Source organism: Ochotona curzoniae, unplaced genomic scaffold, assembly GCF_017591425.1.
Source record: "Ochotona curzoniae isolate NIBS_2020 unplaced genomic scaffold, NIBS_Ocur_1.0 contig_430, whole genome shotgun sequence".
Classification (NCBI taxonomy): Eukaryota; Metazoa; Chordata; class Mammalia; order Lagomorpha; family Ochotonidae; genus Ochotona; species Ochotona curzoniae.
In genome coordinates, this window is record NW_024466219.1 from 12,550,889 (window position 1) to 12,566,598 (window position 15,710).

The window sequence follows — 15,710 nt, forward strand, 5'->3', positions numbered from 1 at the left end:
ATGCTCCTTACAATATTTATTTGAACTAATTTTGGGGGTGTTCAAATAAAATAGAACACTCTCAAAACTTAACTTCAACCCAGTTCCCTGCTTTATGCACCTTGGAAAGCAGGGGGAGGCAGCCCGGGTTCTTGGAACCCCTACACCCACATGGAAGAAACAGAAGAAGCTCTTAGCTTCTGGCCTCAGTCTAGCCCAACCCTAGTCATTGTAGCCATTTGAGGAGTGAACCAGCAAATGAAAGATCTCTCTTTCTGCCTCCTCCCTCCCCATCCCTATCTCTAACTCTGCCTTTCTTTTAAAGATTTTTTTTTTTTTTGAAAGGCAGATATACAGAGAGGAGGAGAGACGGAGGAAGATTTTCTGTATGTTGATTCACTCTCCAAGCAGCTGCAACAGCCAGAGCTGAGCCAATCTGAAGCCAGGAGCCCTTCTGGGTTCCCATGCGGGTGCAGGGTCCCAAGGCTTTGGGTCGTCCTCTGCTGCTTTTCTAGGCCACAGGCAGGGAGCTGGATGGGAAGTGGGGCCACTGGGACATGAACTGGCATCCATATGGGATCCTGGTGGTGCGTGCAAGGCGAGGACTTTTAGGCACTAAGCTACTATGCCGGGCCCTAGCTCTGCCTTTCAGATAAGTAAATCTTAATAAAACAAAAACCCAGAATTTATTGTCCATGAGGAAATCTGCTAGTAAGAAAGACTCAACCTTGAATATTTGATCTTCATTTGACTTGTGGAAATCAGCGCTGCCCAAGGTTGTGAGGGATATCAGTCTGGAAAATGCCAGCTTGCATCTTTAGCTTTGTAGTCTTCTGGACATGTCCCAATGAATTAATTCCATTTTCATGTTGATGCTGCAAAAGGGCATCAGATAAATAAGCAGTAATTGGAGCTTAAAGGCTTGTATCAGTGTTGAGTAGCATGTGAATGTGTATGTGATCTTTGTGTTTTGGAAGTAAAGGGAAAAATGACCTAAATTTCCCTAACCATCATCAAGCCTCATTATACAAATAGGTTGGTTTTTTCCTACATTCACATAGGAAATCACTTTCTGTTAGTTAGTTAGTAGCACCTCTATCTTTTAGGTCAATAAATACAATCCACTGAAAGAATAGCACATGCAGGATGGAGTTGAAGCCAGTTGCATTTGGCAAAGCAGGTTGCCAAGAAGAGTACTAAAAGGGGAACCAGAGTTAAAAACCTTGTAGTGCACCTGAGTGTTGACAGATGGACCCATACGGATTTAATTTTGGAGTTTCTCAAGTTATCCAGGCAAGGACTTGTGCAATTCTGTTGTATATTTCCCTTGAATATTTACATTAAGATCTTCTTTCTTAATGTCTGGTATTTTGTTCATCACCATGTTTTCTCTTTTGCCTCCTAACTCCTGTGTGGCTTCCTTCTCCCAGTTGAGCCCCAAGGCCTGTGTCTTTAGCTGCATACTGTTTTGAAGTTGCCACCTTGGAACAATTCTGGAGCTTTTGTACTGAATGTCTTTAACAGTCTATTCATTTCCTTGTAGAATTCACGCGAGAAGTGACAGACACACAGATGCCACTTGTTGCTCCTGTTATTCTCCCGGAGATGTATAAGATCTTCACCATGGCTGAGGTATGAAATCTCGGCTCCAAGATGACAGCCAGCAAGGGCTGTTGAGGCGCTGCTCAGCCTCCACCTCTCAGGTGTTTGCTGTCAATCCCCATACCTAAGGCTAGGATGGACAGAGAGCCGGACTCTGCTTTACTGCAGACTTGTCACTCATGATAAAGGCAAGCCTGTGATTAAAAAAGTATAGTTGTAGAAATAATTTCTATTTCCTGGCACGTTCTAACCCCTAATACTATGTGTCTATACCAACTGTGATTCTCATTGCAATATCCCACCTTAGCTAAGTATTTGGAAGCAGTCTGTCACTCCATTGCATGTTACAGACCTTTAATATACTGTGCCAGTATTTGATTAACATGTATATGAATGGTAACCTGTTTATGGTGAGATACAGATAGCTCCAGGGTGATGCTTGGGTCTTGGTATTTTCTTCTATTTCTAGCCAGTCATCTGCATTTTTTTTTTTTTATTGTTGTTTACCTTGTATTATGTGGTACAGTTTTATAGGCGCTGGGGATTCCCCCCACCCCTCCCATACCCCTCCCCCAGTCATCTGCATTTTAAAAGAAGTGCATTTGCCATCTTGGGCTTTCAGCATTATCTACCCTGGCAGTTTTTATCTGATCTGCTCGTAGAGGCCTTTATAATCAGCTAATCTCAATAAGCTCCAACATGATTCTCTTTTCATCATCTGAATTATAGAAGTCTATCCTGTAAACAGGAGTGAGTTAATTCCCACCTCCCTGAGGAATCTGACATTGTTTGAGGAATGACTAGTCATGGACTTACTTCTAGTCACAGGTATACATGTGCATTCGTACTCTCATGACTATGCTGTCACCTTCTCCCCAGGTGTATGGTATTCGAACCCGTTCCCGAGCTGTGGAGATTTTTACCACTTGTGCTCACATGATCTGTAACATGGAGGAGCTGGAAAAGGTAGGTTGTCGCTGTCCTGCAGTGTTGGACTTGGTGCATGGAGTCTATAATAACACGCATGGAATCTGACTGATGGCCAATAGTCGAAGCTTATTAGTGGCATCAAACTTTATAGACTAGATGGAGGGTCACATAGGATAAGGGAGGAGGCGTTGAGCTTATCTGTGGAACCCATCAGTTGTTTCTATACCCTTGTTTGGAGCTCTTATATATCCCACCAAGTGTTCTCATTCACATGCTATCCACTCAGTGGTTCTCATACAAATGATATCCAATCAGTTACACAAATGACATCTATCCAGTTCTCATACAAATATTATCCTATCAACAGTAATCCTGTGGTCATTGACCTTCTAGGGTCACAGTGTCCTTATAACAGCTATAATTTCTCCTGAGCTAGCATGATTTTGAGTTTAACCTAAATCAAAGTGGCAAAGGAACAGTGAAAGAATCAACATTAACATCCATCATATATAACAGCTGGGTACAAACTTAATGTCAAGGTTTTTAGCATTAACAGTTTTCTATAGTAGGTGAGCCTACATCCAGCCAGAGTCCTTGTGAAGCCCTTCTGTTGCTGACAAAACAGTGGTTTGTTGCACGACAGTCATGTCTGAACGCCCGCTGCCTAGTGTGGTAGCCAGAGCTATTTTTATAAGGCTTTTAGTGTGCAGAGAGCTTGATGAAGCTCCTTATCCAACTTTGATTGATTGATAGATAGATAGATAGATAGATAGATAGATAGATAGATAGATAGATAGATAGATAAAATATTGTATATATATTGTGTGTCACCCAACTTTCCTTCTCCATTAGGGCTCCTTCACATGAAACAAAGGCACCTGGGAGATGCCAAGCCCTGTGATTAAGAAGCAGTTATGGAAAGCTGAGCCTTCTATAAAGGCATTTTTGGGGCTTCAGGTGTTGGTTAGAGAATTAGGGCATCTTGGAGAATACCTCAGGTGACTTTATAGCTGTGTCCTAAATGTGACCTGGGCCTGGAGTGAACCCTGCGTGCCTACACTTCCAGTGTTTGCTAGGTCAGCTCAAGCCCTGGCTGAGGGGTTTTTCCAGCCCTTACTCTTGATTTTTGTTCCCAGGGTGCGGCCAAAGTCCTGATCTTCCCTGTGGTGCAGCAGTTCACAGAGGCCTTTGTGCAGGCCCTCCAGATCCCAGATGGCCCCACATCCGACAGTGGATTTAAAATGGAGGTCCTGAAGGTAAAGCTTGCCGCCACTGAGCTGTTTGGAGTTTAAGCCGGAGGTCTGAAATCATTGATTTCTTGTTTATCACTTGTTAACTTCTCAGGCAGTGACAGCCCTGGTGAAAAACTTCCCAAAGCACATGGTGTCCTCCATGCAGCAGATTCTGCCCATTGTTTGGAACACTTTAACCGAGAGTGCAGCTTTATATCCTTTCCTGAAAGCTTAAGGGCCTTGCTTGCCACCTGTGTAGGTGGACATCTAACCTGGGATCTTACAGTCATGTGGTTCCACTGGATCTGTGGAATATGGTTGGAATTTGGAATATCCCCTTGTAGGGTATATGAAAAGCAGAGTCAAAATTCTATTTCTTTACTCTTCATCATACTTATGTGAGGACAGAAGTAAATTATACAGAGGAAGTAGAAGATCCTGTGGATTCCGATGGTATGTAGCTTGTCTGATCTTTACAGAAATGCCAGATAATGAGAAGAAAAATCTGGGAGACAGTTCATACTCCTCAAGGAATTTTCTAGCTGAGTTTCCTTTTGATGTGTAATATGTGAGGAGATGAGACCTGATATGTTTTGTTTTGTTTTTTTTATTACATTGTATTATGTGACACAGTTGTAGGTACTGGGATTCCCCCACCCCTCCCCCCATGGTGGATTCCTCCACTTTGCTGCATTGCCACAATTCAAGTTCAGTTGGGGTTCTTCCATTGCAAGCTTATATCAAGCATAGGGTCCAGCATCTCTAATATGTTTTTTTGTCCTGGTCATCTTTTACCTGTTCCTCATGTGTATTTAAATAGATCACATAAAATTGTAGAACTCTGGGGTTGGTAAAAGGCTGGTCGAGGCAATTTAATTCCACTGTTTCCTAATGTTTTGTCTATTCTAATTTTGAAGTCCCAGATATTGTTTTTGTTACTGTTTGGATATTTTTAAATATTTTAAATCAAAAATAGACATGCTAATATGCATTCAGTGTTTCTGGTTCTTTTTTAACTAGAGAATTTCATATTCTCTTAAGTTTTCTTTTTTTTAAGATATTTTTCATGCATTCATTTGAAAGGCAGAATAAAAGAGAGATCGTCTACCTGCTGGTTCACTCCTCAAATGCCCGCTGCAATCAAAGTTGGGCCAGGCTGAAGCCAGGAGTCAGAAACTCCATCCCCGTCTTCCGTGAGGATGGCAGTGTCCACATAATTGGGCCTTCATGTGTTACCTCCTAGTTACTTTAGCAGGAAGCTAGACATCCTAGTAGCAGCTTAACCCACTGTGCCACAGCCTATGGCACAGTTCAGACCCTTCTGCCAATTCCTTAGAACTAAAAATTATCAAACACTTTAAGTATCCATTGATAATGAAGTTTATTTCTAGTATATATGCTTTCCTTTTGCATTATCATCATTAATTCGTGTTCTTGTGTATTTCCTGTAGGTGAAGTCCTGGGCTTTGAAAATCTCGTCTTTAGCATATTTGAGTTTGTCCATGCACTGCTAGAAAATAGCAAATTCAAAAGCACTGTTAAGAAAGCCTTGCCTGAGTTGATTTACTATATAATCCTGTACATGCAAATTACTGAGGAGCAGGTAAGTAACATTTGGGAGGCCGCCATCAGCTTGTAGTGGAAAGTACAGCTAGATCAACGGGAGGCCTTGACCAAGTGAGTCTTGTGCCTAAAAATAAACACCAAGAGAATAACTCTGTGTGACGATCCAAGAATGATTTGGCATCATTTTATTGTCAATTCCCTGGGTTTTAGAGTTTTATCCACTCGTAAATTGGGTAAGTGGATTTCCAGAACGCTTTGTCTTTTAGGAAGATCTCCAAAGACCCTTGTTCAATGCTAGATAGTGAAATTCAAACACAGATGGCGCCTCACATATAAAGAACATAGGCGCTGACATGACTTTCGCAGTAAATACCTTATCACATTTCTGCATCCTGAGTACATTCAGAAAATCTTTCAAAGAATACCAGCTGATTGGCGGTAACAGAATGAGTGGTCCCCAAAATCCAAACTGGTTAAGTAGCATTAACGAATTCCCCTTTCCTTAACAAGTGACCGGTTTTGCTACAATAGAAAATAAGACTTTTAAGGGTGAAATTTATTCAGAATCAGAGATTGAAGTCTCCTGTGTCTGTGATAAGAAGGAAACGTGAACCATATCGGCAGCCTCACAAGACCTAACGTAATCATGTCTTCAGATTAAAGTATGGACGGCCAACCCACAGCAGTTTGTAGAAGACGAGGATGATGATACCTTCTCCTATACCGTTAGGATTGCAGCCCAGGACCTGTTGCTGGTAAGAGGGCCACCTCAGTGCTCCAGCCCGAGCATTCCATGTGGTCACTTAGACTTTGCTCTTCCTCAGTGTGTAGCAAGGTAAACAGTGCTTGGTGTGTGGCTTTATTTCAGACTGTTGGGGAATGCGAGAGAGCTTCCCAAATGAGATTTAAAACTCAGATTCCAAGTTCTTACCAGTGAGTCTAATTTTTAAGTAAGTATTAGATGTAACGATTATACAGAAAGTGAGGAGCAGGAAAGTTAAATCAAGAATGTTACCATTTAATCCACTCTTCAGCAGCCATCTATGATGCACAACCAAAGTTAACAAATTTTCTCTGGGTGGGAACTTGCTGATGATTCCTTTCTCATTATCATTTTAGTATTTCTAAGGTCCCAGTGAAAGATTGTAAGAAAGATTTTTCCTTTAGTAGGTTAACCTTATATTTTCATTTTTACGATTGGGCTTCAAGAGACTAAATATCTGGGCCACTGGCATCCAGAGCTCAACATGCCCTCTTCCTATCTGATCTGCTGAATACGGCTGAAGGGAGCAGCTGGCTGGCCTTCACACTGCTGACTGCAAGGGTGCGGTTGCTACTTTAATCCTGTGGAGTTCTGAATTGTTGGGGTCATGCTCTTAATACCTGATCACAGTGTAGCGTGTGCATCTGAAGGATTTTGAACTTTCACTTTCAGCAGTCTTCACTAAAGTAGTTTGCACCGAAATGCATTTAAATGGTATCAGTGTGCTCATTAGCTTTTCTCTCTGCCTAGGCTGTGGCCACAGATTTCCAGAATGAGAGTGCAGCAGCCCTGGCCGCTGCAGCCACTCGGCATTTACAAGAAGCCGAGCAAACCAAAAACAGTGGCACCGAGCACTGGTAAGGAGAACAGGTGCTTAATGTGAGATCAGACTTAAGGCAAACAAGGTCTTGCTCTGAATCGTTTGTTCCAAAGCAGTTCTTCCACGTCATAAAATGATTGGATGCTTTTATTTTACCCACTTTTAGGAAGCCTTGAAAGACCGTACTTTTATCTATTTTTGCAAAGTTTATTTAATCTTATGTATTTGAAAGGCAGAAAAAGAGAGAAGCAAAAATAACTAATCCTCTTGTTTGCTGCAGTGCATGCAATAGCTGCTGCTGGGGCAAGTTGAAGCCTGGAACGTACTCTAGGTCTGTGATGTGGGTGGCAGGAAGCTGAGATTACCAGTGGAGCCAGGACTAAAGTCAAGGTGTTACAGGATAACAAGGCATCCTAACCACATGTCAAAGGCTTGCCACCATGTTGTTTTAATTTTCTAAAATCTGTGATTAAATTTTATTATTTTCATCTTGATAGTTTGGATTGCAAGGATAGATAAATGGGTCCTTTAAGTTGGATTGAGGTGGAATGCTCTTTCCCCAAAAATGTACCTTTTTTGTCACTGTAGTTTGTTTTACGAGGCTATGGTATCCCTTTGGCAGGTGGAAGATCCATGAGGCATGCATGCTTGCCCTAGGGTCAGTGAAATCCATCATCACAGACAGTGTGAAAAATGGCAGGATCCACTTTGACATGCACGGGTTCCTGACCAACGTCATCCTGGCAGACCTCAACCTCTCAGGTACGTTTTGGCACATGTCAGCATTCTGAGAGCTCTGGACGCTTGGACCCAGGTCGTCTCGGTCCAAGTGTTCCCTCGGGTGGAACGGGTGTGTGTGTCCTTGCGGTGGGAATCTTGGCACTGGAGAGCTTGGGCTCTTGCGGATATCTGATAATGCAGTCCAGGGAACTCTCCTCAGGCTTCATCTAGTAGGAGTCCAGTGTTGCCTAATTCGTAATAATATGCTGTCGTCTTCCCCCTCCAGTGAGAGCTCCCATGTATTGCTGCTTTTGGCATTTCAGAGGAATGCAATCTTGCTGCTGTACCTTGAGAACTCTGGTTTACTAAGTCCAGAATGCCCTCCAACATTCTGTGTCAGACTCATTCTTCCTGTTTCTTTCCTGTCATTTTTTTCGTACTATGTTCTTGGACAGTATCCACATAATGAAAACATTCCAGAGCCTGGAGCAATAGCCCAGACGCCTTGCATACACCGGTATCCCATATGGGCATTGGCTCGTATCCTGGTGGCCCCGCTCCCCATCCAGCTCCCTGGTGGTGGCCTGGGAAAGCAGTTGAGGACGGCCCAAAACCTTGGGACCCTGCACCCGCGTGACAGATCCAGAAGAGCCTCCGGGCTCCTTGCTTTGGGTCGGCGCAGGTCCAGCCATTGCACCTACTTGGGGAGTGAAGCAGCAGATAAAAGATCTTTTTCTCTATCTCTTTTTTTGTATATCTGACTTTCTAATTAAAAAAAAAATAACATTTTCATGTGAAATGCTTGCTTTAAAATAGCTGTTATTGTGAAAGGGAGTTCTTCAGCAGTGCCATGTAGTAGGGAAGAGCCGATGTCTAACAGTTCATACTACGTTGTTTCTACCTATGCCATCCTTAGGCCCACATTCCCATTCCCAAAACACTGGCTTTGCAACTTCTCTCAGTCCTTAAATCATAGGATATTTGGTATTATATCCTCCATCTATTTGTCCAGTTACCTCTTTTCTCTCTTGGAGAGTCAGGGCCCAGCATAATGCCTCAATGGATAAATACTTACCTTGCAAACTCTAGGATTCCATATGGACACTGGTTCCTGTCCCAACTGCTCCACTTCCCTTCCAGCTCCCTGCTGGTGGCTTGAGAAAGCAGTAGAGGATAGTCCAAGGTCTTGGGTCCCTGCACCCACATGGGAGACCCAGAGGAGGCTCCTGGGCATCCTAGCTTCAGATAGGCTCAGCTCCAGCTGTTGGCAACCATTTGGGGAGCGAGCCAGCAGACGAAGGATCTTTATGTCTCTCCTTTCTGTAAATCTGCCTTTCCACTAAAAATGAATCTTTTTTTTGTTTTTAAGATTTATTTATTTTTATTACAAAGTCAGATATACAGAGAGGAGGAGAGACAGAGAGGAAGATCTTCCGTCGGATGATTCACTCCCCAAGTGACCGCAACGGCTGGTGCTGTGCCGATCCGGAGCCAGGAGCCAGGAGCCAGGAACCTCCTCCAGGTCTCCCACATGGGTGCAGGGTCCCAAGGCTTTGGGCTGCCCTTGACTGCTTTCCCAGGCCACAAGCAGGAAGCTGGATGGGAAGTGGAGCTACTGGGATTAGAACCGGCGCCCATATGGGTTCCAGGCACATTCAAGGCTAGGACTTTAGCCACTAGGCCACGCCACCAACCCAATAAATAAATAAATAGATAAATCCTAAAAGAAAAGGAGAATTGGGCCTGGCTTGGTGGCCTAGCGGCTAAAGTCTTCACCTTGAACGCACCGGGATCCCATATGGGTGCTCGTTCTAATCCTGGAGACTCCACTTCCCGTCCAGCTCCCTGCTTGTGGCCTGGGAAAGCAGTCGAGGACAACCCAAAGCCTCGGGTTCCTGCACCCACGTGAGAGACCTGGGGTTCCTGGATCCTGGATTTGGATTGGCACAGCTCTAGCCGTTGCGCTCACTTGGGGAGTGAATCATCAGATGGAAGATATTCCTCTCTGATTCTCCTCCTCTCAGTATATCTGCCTTTCCAATAAAAATAATTAAATCTTTTAAAAAAAGAAAAAGAAAAGAAGATTCAGAGAGAAAGCAGTCTTTTATCCACTGGCTTACTTTCCAAATGGCTGCAGTAGCCAGGGTTGCCCAGGCTAGAAACCGAGAGTTCTTTCTGAGTCTCTTATAGGCCCCAAGGTGCTTCCACAGGTGCATTAGCAAGGAGCTGGACCAGAAGTAGAACAGACAGCATTGTAGGTGGTGATTTAACATGCTGGTCCACAGCACTGATGCCAGTTGCCTGTTCAGAGGATGGCACTGAGAGTAAGGTGTTTCATTGGGGAGCATTCTGCTTTGTGACCCTGAATAGCTAATGTGTTTAAACAGGGTATCTCATCCTTTCACTCCTGTTCTCTGAATCCCAAAGTGAAAGTAGTTGCACATACATAGCTCAGATCCATTGGGAATATCTTGTTTTACTTTGTACTCACCATGTGCTACAGTATATTATAGTTGGCAAGTATGTTTTCTTCCCTGTTGGAATGTAAGGTCTTTGACAGTGGCAATCACACTTGATGCATCTTAGTATCCTCTGGTGCCTTGTCTCATGATAAACTTTCTATAATCACATATTGAATGAAAGTTCTGGAATTTCTCAAACCTACCAGCATATTTCCTGCAGGGATTTCGATGGCAAAGAATCTTTGAACATTTCAGAGCTTCTGATATATTTTTTTTAAGATTTATTTTATCTTTATTGTAAACTCAGATATACAGAGAGGAGGAGAGACAGAGAGGAAGATCTTCCCATCCAGTGATTCATTCCCCAAGTGACCGCAATGGCCTTAGCTGCACCAATCCAAAGCCAGGAGCCAGGAGCTTCTTCTAGGTCTCCCACGCGAATGCAGGGTCCCAAGGCTTTGGGCCGTCCTTGACTGCTTTCCCAGGTCACAAGCAGGGAGCTGAATAGGAAGTGGAGCTGCCAGGATTAGAACTGGTGCCCATATGGGATCCTGGTGCGTTTAAGGTGAAGACTTTAGCCACTAGGCCACTGCGCCAAGGCCTGTTTTGTATTCTTCAATCAGCATTTGGGGAAATAGCTCAGTATACCCTCTCTAAATATATATTTATAAATTGCAAATAATTTATTCAGTATTAAGTAATGTTATATGCAGATTATATTTAAATTAATTTGTAAAAAAATAAATATTTATAATATTTGTTTATAATTTAAATGCTGCCTATAGCTAAAAGCTTTTCTGCACTTTTTTTCTCTACATTCCTAGAAACTGTCAGCTAATCCCAGAGGGTTTTTTGTGTGTTTTGTTTATTTTTTTTAAGATTTATTTATTTTAATTGGAAAAGCAGGTCTACAGAGAGGAGAGACAAAGAAAGATGCTCTATTTTCTGGTTTACCCTCCAAATGGCTGCAGCTACCAGAACTGAGCCAATTTAAAGCCAGGAACCTCTTTAAGGTCTCCAATGTGGGTACAGGATCCCAAGGCCCTGGGCCATCCTCCACCACTTTCCCAGGCCACAAACGGGAGCTGGATGGGAAGTGGAGCAACTGTGACACAAGCTAGTGCCCATTTGGGATTCCAGAGCCGGATGATCCAGCCACTGAGCCATTGTGCCAAGTCGGACAGATCAGATTTACAGAAAGAGAAATTCTTCGCAGCCAGAGCTGAGCCCATTGAAGCCAGGAGCCTGCCTCTTCCGCGTCTCCCACATGGGTGCTATTGGGCCATCCTCTACTGCTTTCTCAGGCCACAAGCAGAGAGCTAGATGGAAACTAAGCAGCTGGGACACAAACTGGTGCCCATATGGGATCCTCATGTTTGAAGGGGTGGATTAGCCCCTTGAACCATTGCATTGGGCCCACTATAAGCTTTCACACTTTTGAAAAAGTGCTTGTGCAAGTGCTCATTGGTCAGGCCAGTTAGGGGATAGTTTAGTGAATTATATTGAAACTTAACATACACAAATCCCTGGCAGTTTTGCTGCTTTTTTTTTTAAGATTTATTTATTTTTATTGTGAAATCAGATATACCAAGAGGAGGAGAGACAGAGGAAGATCTTCCATCCAGTGGTTCACTCCCCAAGCGGCCACAACGGCCGCAGCTGAGCCAATCTGAAGCAGGAGCCAGTAGCTTCCTCCAGGTCTCCCACACGGGTGCAGGTTCCTAAGGCTTTGGGCCGTCCTCGACTGCCTTCCCAGGCCACAGGCAGGGAACTGGATGGGAAGCGGGGCCATGGGATTTAGAACTGGTGCCCATATGGGATACCGGTGCATTCAAGGCGAGGGCTTTAACCACTACATTATCCCGCTGGGCCTGCAATTTTGCTTTGCAAATGGAATTTCATTCAGTTTAGTCATAAACAGGTGTTATCAATGAAAAATTCTTGTGGCCAGCATTGTGTTGATTTTATTGTGTAGATTTTATTTATTGGTATTTGACATACTAAAAATTAATATGAAAAAGTACTTATATCCTTTTCATTAGCTTTTAAGAGCTGTGATGTTATGTCGTGTAACCTCTGAATACTTTGCCTTTTTTATGTAGATAACTATTTTAAAGAATGAGAGGGAATAAAGGCAGATAATATCTTTTAGTGTTGCTATAAAAATAATCCTAACTTGAGGTGTTCCCAGAAATCCTTAGGAACTACGTTTTGAGAACTGCTGCTTTACATAGAACATACAAATATTACATAATAAACATATATGTTATATAATTTTTTACTTTGTGTGTTAATGTTGTATTCTCTAATTTTTATCTACTAGATTTTTTTTTAAGATTTATTTATTTTCATTGGAAAGGCAGATATACAGAGAGGAGAGACAGAGAGGAAGGTCTTCGTCTGATGGTTCACTCCGGCGGCAGCTAACCAATCCAAAGCCAGGAGCTTCTTCCAGGTCTCCCACGTGGGAGCAGGGTCCTAAGGCTTTGTGCCATCCTCGACTTCCCAGGCCACAAGCAAGGAGCTGAATGGGAAGCAGGGCCCTTATGGGATCCCAGCACGTTCAAGACAAGGACTTTAACTGCTATGCTATCTCGTCGGGCCCTAGATGTTTATTGTGTAAGCATTAAGTTAAGCCCTATTACAGGATAAATCATTTATCCCCAAGCCGTTTATAACACCAGTGACTTGGATATGAAGCAAAATATATAATATAGTATGTGAGAAGGTTTAGGACATGAAATTACAGTGACTAGGTAGTAATTAGGATTAAGTCAAACCACAGGATTGACTGGTAGTACAAGGAAGGGCAAATACGTTCACTTAGAAACCCAAAGTAGAGCCAGCCAGGTAAGATGAACTTGCTCGGGGGGTGTGGTGTGAAGTTCTGACTGCTGTAGAAAACTGTTAGATGATGCTGATCTTTAGGAGCCTGGCATGCTGTGCTCACCACAAGGACCTCTATTTGGTTGACTATAGATTTCTTTGACAGGCTCTAAGGAGAAGAATGATATGATCAGAATTGCAAATTTTTTTAAATGATTTCTTTGAGCGGCCGGATTTTAGTAGGGGCAGAAAGACAAAGAGAAAGCCCTTCCATCTGCTGGCTCCCTCTCCAAGATGTCACAACAACTCAGGGCAGCTGAAGCCAGAAGCTTCACGCAAGTCTCCTAATTGGGTACGGGGTGCTCAAGCACTTGGGCTATCTTATGTTGCTTTCCCAGGTGCATTAGCAGGGAGCTAGTGATCAGAAGTGAAGCATCCATGACTCAAACGTATGATAATATGGGATGTCAGTTGGGATTTTACCTGCTATGCTGCAATGCAGATCCCCCCAAAGCTGTCGTTTGTGATGTCCTAAGAGTGTTCCAAGAGTAGAAAAAATCAGGTAATCGACATGGTGTTTATACATTTAGTATTGCAGGGCCCAGCATGGTGGCCTAGTGGTTGAAGTCCTCACCTCAAACGCACTTGGATCCCATATGATACTATCCCGATAGTCCCGCTTTCCCACCTAGCTCCATGCTTGTGTCCTGGAAAAGCAGGCTACAAAACCTTGGGACCTTGCACGCATGTGGGAGACCTGGAAGAGTCTCCTGGCTTTGGATTGGCTCAGTTCCGGCTGTTGCAGCTACTTGGAGAGTGAATCAGTGGACAAAAGATCTTCCTCTCTGTCTCCTCCTCTCTGTGTACCTGACTTTCCCATAAAAAGTAAATAAATCATTAACTAGTACATTTAGTAGTGCACATGGTGATGATGAGAAGCTGGGGTCGGAACTGGCATGATAAAGTCTTATTAATCTAAGAATACTCAGGATCAACTTTGTCAACAGCCAAAAGGAACACTGGGAAATAGATTCAACAGCAAAAGCCCACAACTTTGCTTTTCTGTTATCAGATCATGTGTTTTCTTTGAAATAAGTTGTATATATGACGTATCTGCCAGTGGCTTGTGCACAGCTGGAGTGTGGAGGTATGAGACCAGAAGTCACATAGCAGGAACTGTCCTTCAACCCATGATTTTTCTCTCTTGCAGTTTCTCCTTTCCTCTTGGGCCGGGCACTTTGGGCTGCCAGTCGGTTCACTGTGGCAATGTCCCCTGAGCTGATCCAGCAGTTCCTGCAGGCAACCGTTAGTGGTCTTCATGAGACACAACCCCCCTCCGTCCGAATTTCTGCTGTGAGAGCCATCTGGGGGTGAGTATGCTACTTCAAGGCAATAAGACCTGTTGGATGAAAGTGGACTGAGGCTAACGACCCCCGGCCACGGTGCTCTCTAGATTGTTGCGTTGCTCGGAAGTCTCTGTTCAAGATCTTTGATAGATGTTAGGACAGGGAAAGAAGCACGAGGGCCACAGGACTTGCAGAAGATGCCCTCTCCCTTTGCGTTTCATTCCTTTTCTGTTTAGGACTAGAACTATCCAGGCCGTCTCCCTTTCACTGAGAGGTAAAGCACCTGAAGTTTGAAGTTGACTCAGTAATTGTTTGCTTACAGTCCTGCCCAGACCAGAACAGTGATGCTTTGAGGAATATTGTAAGATCCAAACTTAGGCTTTCCAGTGGAGTCGTCAACACTAGAAACTCAAAATTCCTCTTCTACCTTCCTGCCCCATCTTTTGCCTTTCGAGGCAGAGACTGAAATGCCATGTATTATGTTGTGTTCTTACTGCTGTAGTATCTGCATTTGTTTACTAATGTTATCACCGTGAGTAGAGATCCCTCTTTGCCCTGGGTAGAACAGATGTTTGTCTCTAAAATAATGAGCTTTCTCACTGATGAAACACAGAAGAATAAGATCTGGCTAGCTAATGCAGTCTGATGTCTCAGACTGCTCATTCTGTAATGTAAAATCACCATGAATCCTTAAATTGGAGGTGTGTGGAGGGATAGTGAGGATAAGGCACAACTGACTACTGTGATGGAAATGGATCCGAAGCTCAGTCTAAGGACTTGAGAGGTAAGCAAGACTGAGCGCCACATCAGCTGTTCAGAAGCTAGACTAGAGCAGGCTGATCTTGAGAATCAAGGCATGGTGGACTAAAAATCATAAAGCCCATGCATAAATCTAAGACTAGAACCCATTATTTCATTGGGCATTGTGGTTCTTTGCCAGTTGACAGAAGTAATAGGGCTGTAAGATACTTCACACAAAAAAATTAAGGAACACCATTTATTAAGTGGGTACAGAGGACCAGGTTTCTCTGATAGGTTCTTCTGACTCATGGTGATACTTTTTTTATTGCTTCTTGACTTACGCCAATCTAACATAACTAAACACAGACTATATTAATAACTGTATCCTCTTGGACATGGATGGGATGCAGCACTCGATCATATTTGTAGATTGAATAAAAAGTAAAGACAGTGGGACTATTAAAAAAAAGCTGAAAGCCTTATAGATAGTGCCACCAATTTTAGACTATTTGTGTAAATTAATCTCATTTAAGTTTGAAGTAATCTCCCATTAAATATTAATTATATCAAAAAATTTTTTTAATAAAATTTTATTTTAACATTCTTTACATAGTTAATTAGGGTAAGAAGGTTCAAGGGCTACAGGCAAGTGGATAAGACTAGTATGTTTTCCATATTGTTACCTTCATGTTCAAAGGGGGGTATTAAGGGAGAAGGCCCACC

General features: G+C 43.1%; 1 protein-coding gene across 3 annotated transcripts in view; it reads left to right on the forward strand.

Moving 5' to 3' along the window:
• The window catches only part of IPO9 (importin 9), a 48,629-nt gene that overhangs the window by 18,804 nt on the left and 14,115 nt on the right, over positions 1-15,710 (forward strand). For all 3 annotated transcript variants that reach the window (XM_040985434.1, XM_040985433.1, XM_040985435.1), the window contains exons 5-14: positions 1,523-1,611; positions 2,461-2,547; positions 3,648-3,767; positions 3,856-3,956; positions 4,138-4,196; positions 5,195-5,346; positions 5,966-6,064; positions 6,823-6,929; positions 7,515-7,654; positions 14,111-14,270. In XM_040985434.1, the coding sequence (XP_040841368.1) occupies positions 1,523-1,611; positions 2,461-2,547; positions 3,648-3,767; positions 3,856-3,956; positions 4,138-4,196; positions 5,195-5,346; positions 5,966-6,064; positions 6,823-6,929; positions 7,515-7,654; positions 14,111-14,270 (1,114 nt within the window). The remainder of the gene's footprint in view (positions 1-1,522; positions 1,612-2,460; positions 2,548-3,647; positions 3,768-3,855; positions 3,957-4,137; positions 4,197-5,194; positions 5,347-5,965; positions 6,065-6,822; positions 6,930-7,514; positions 7,655-14,110; positions 14,271-15,710) is intronic.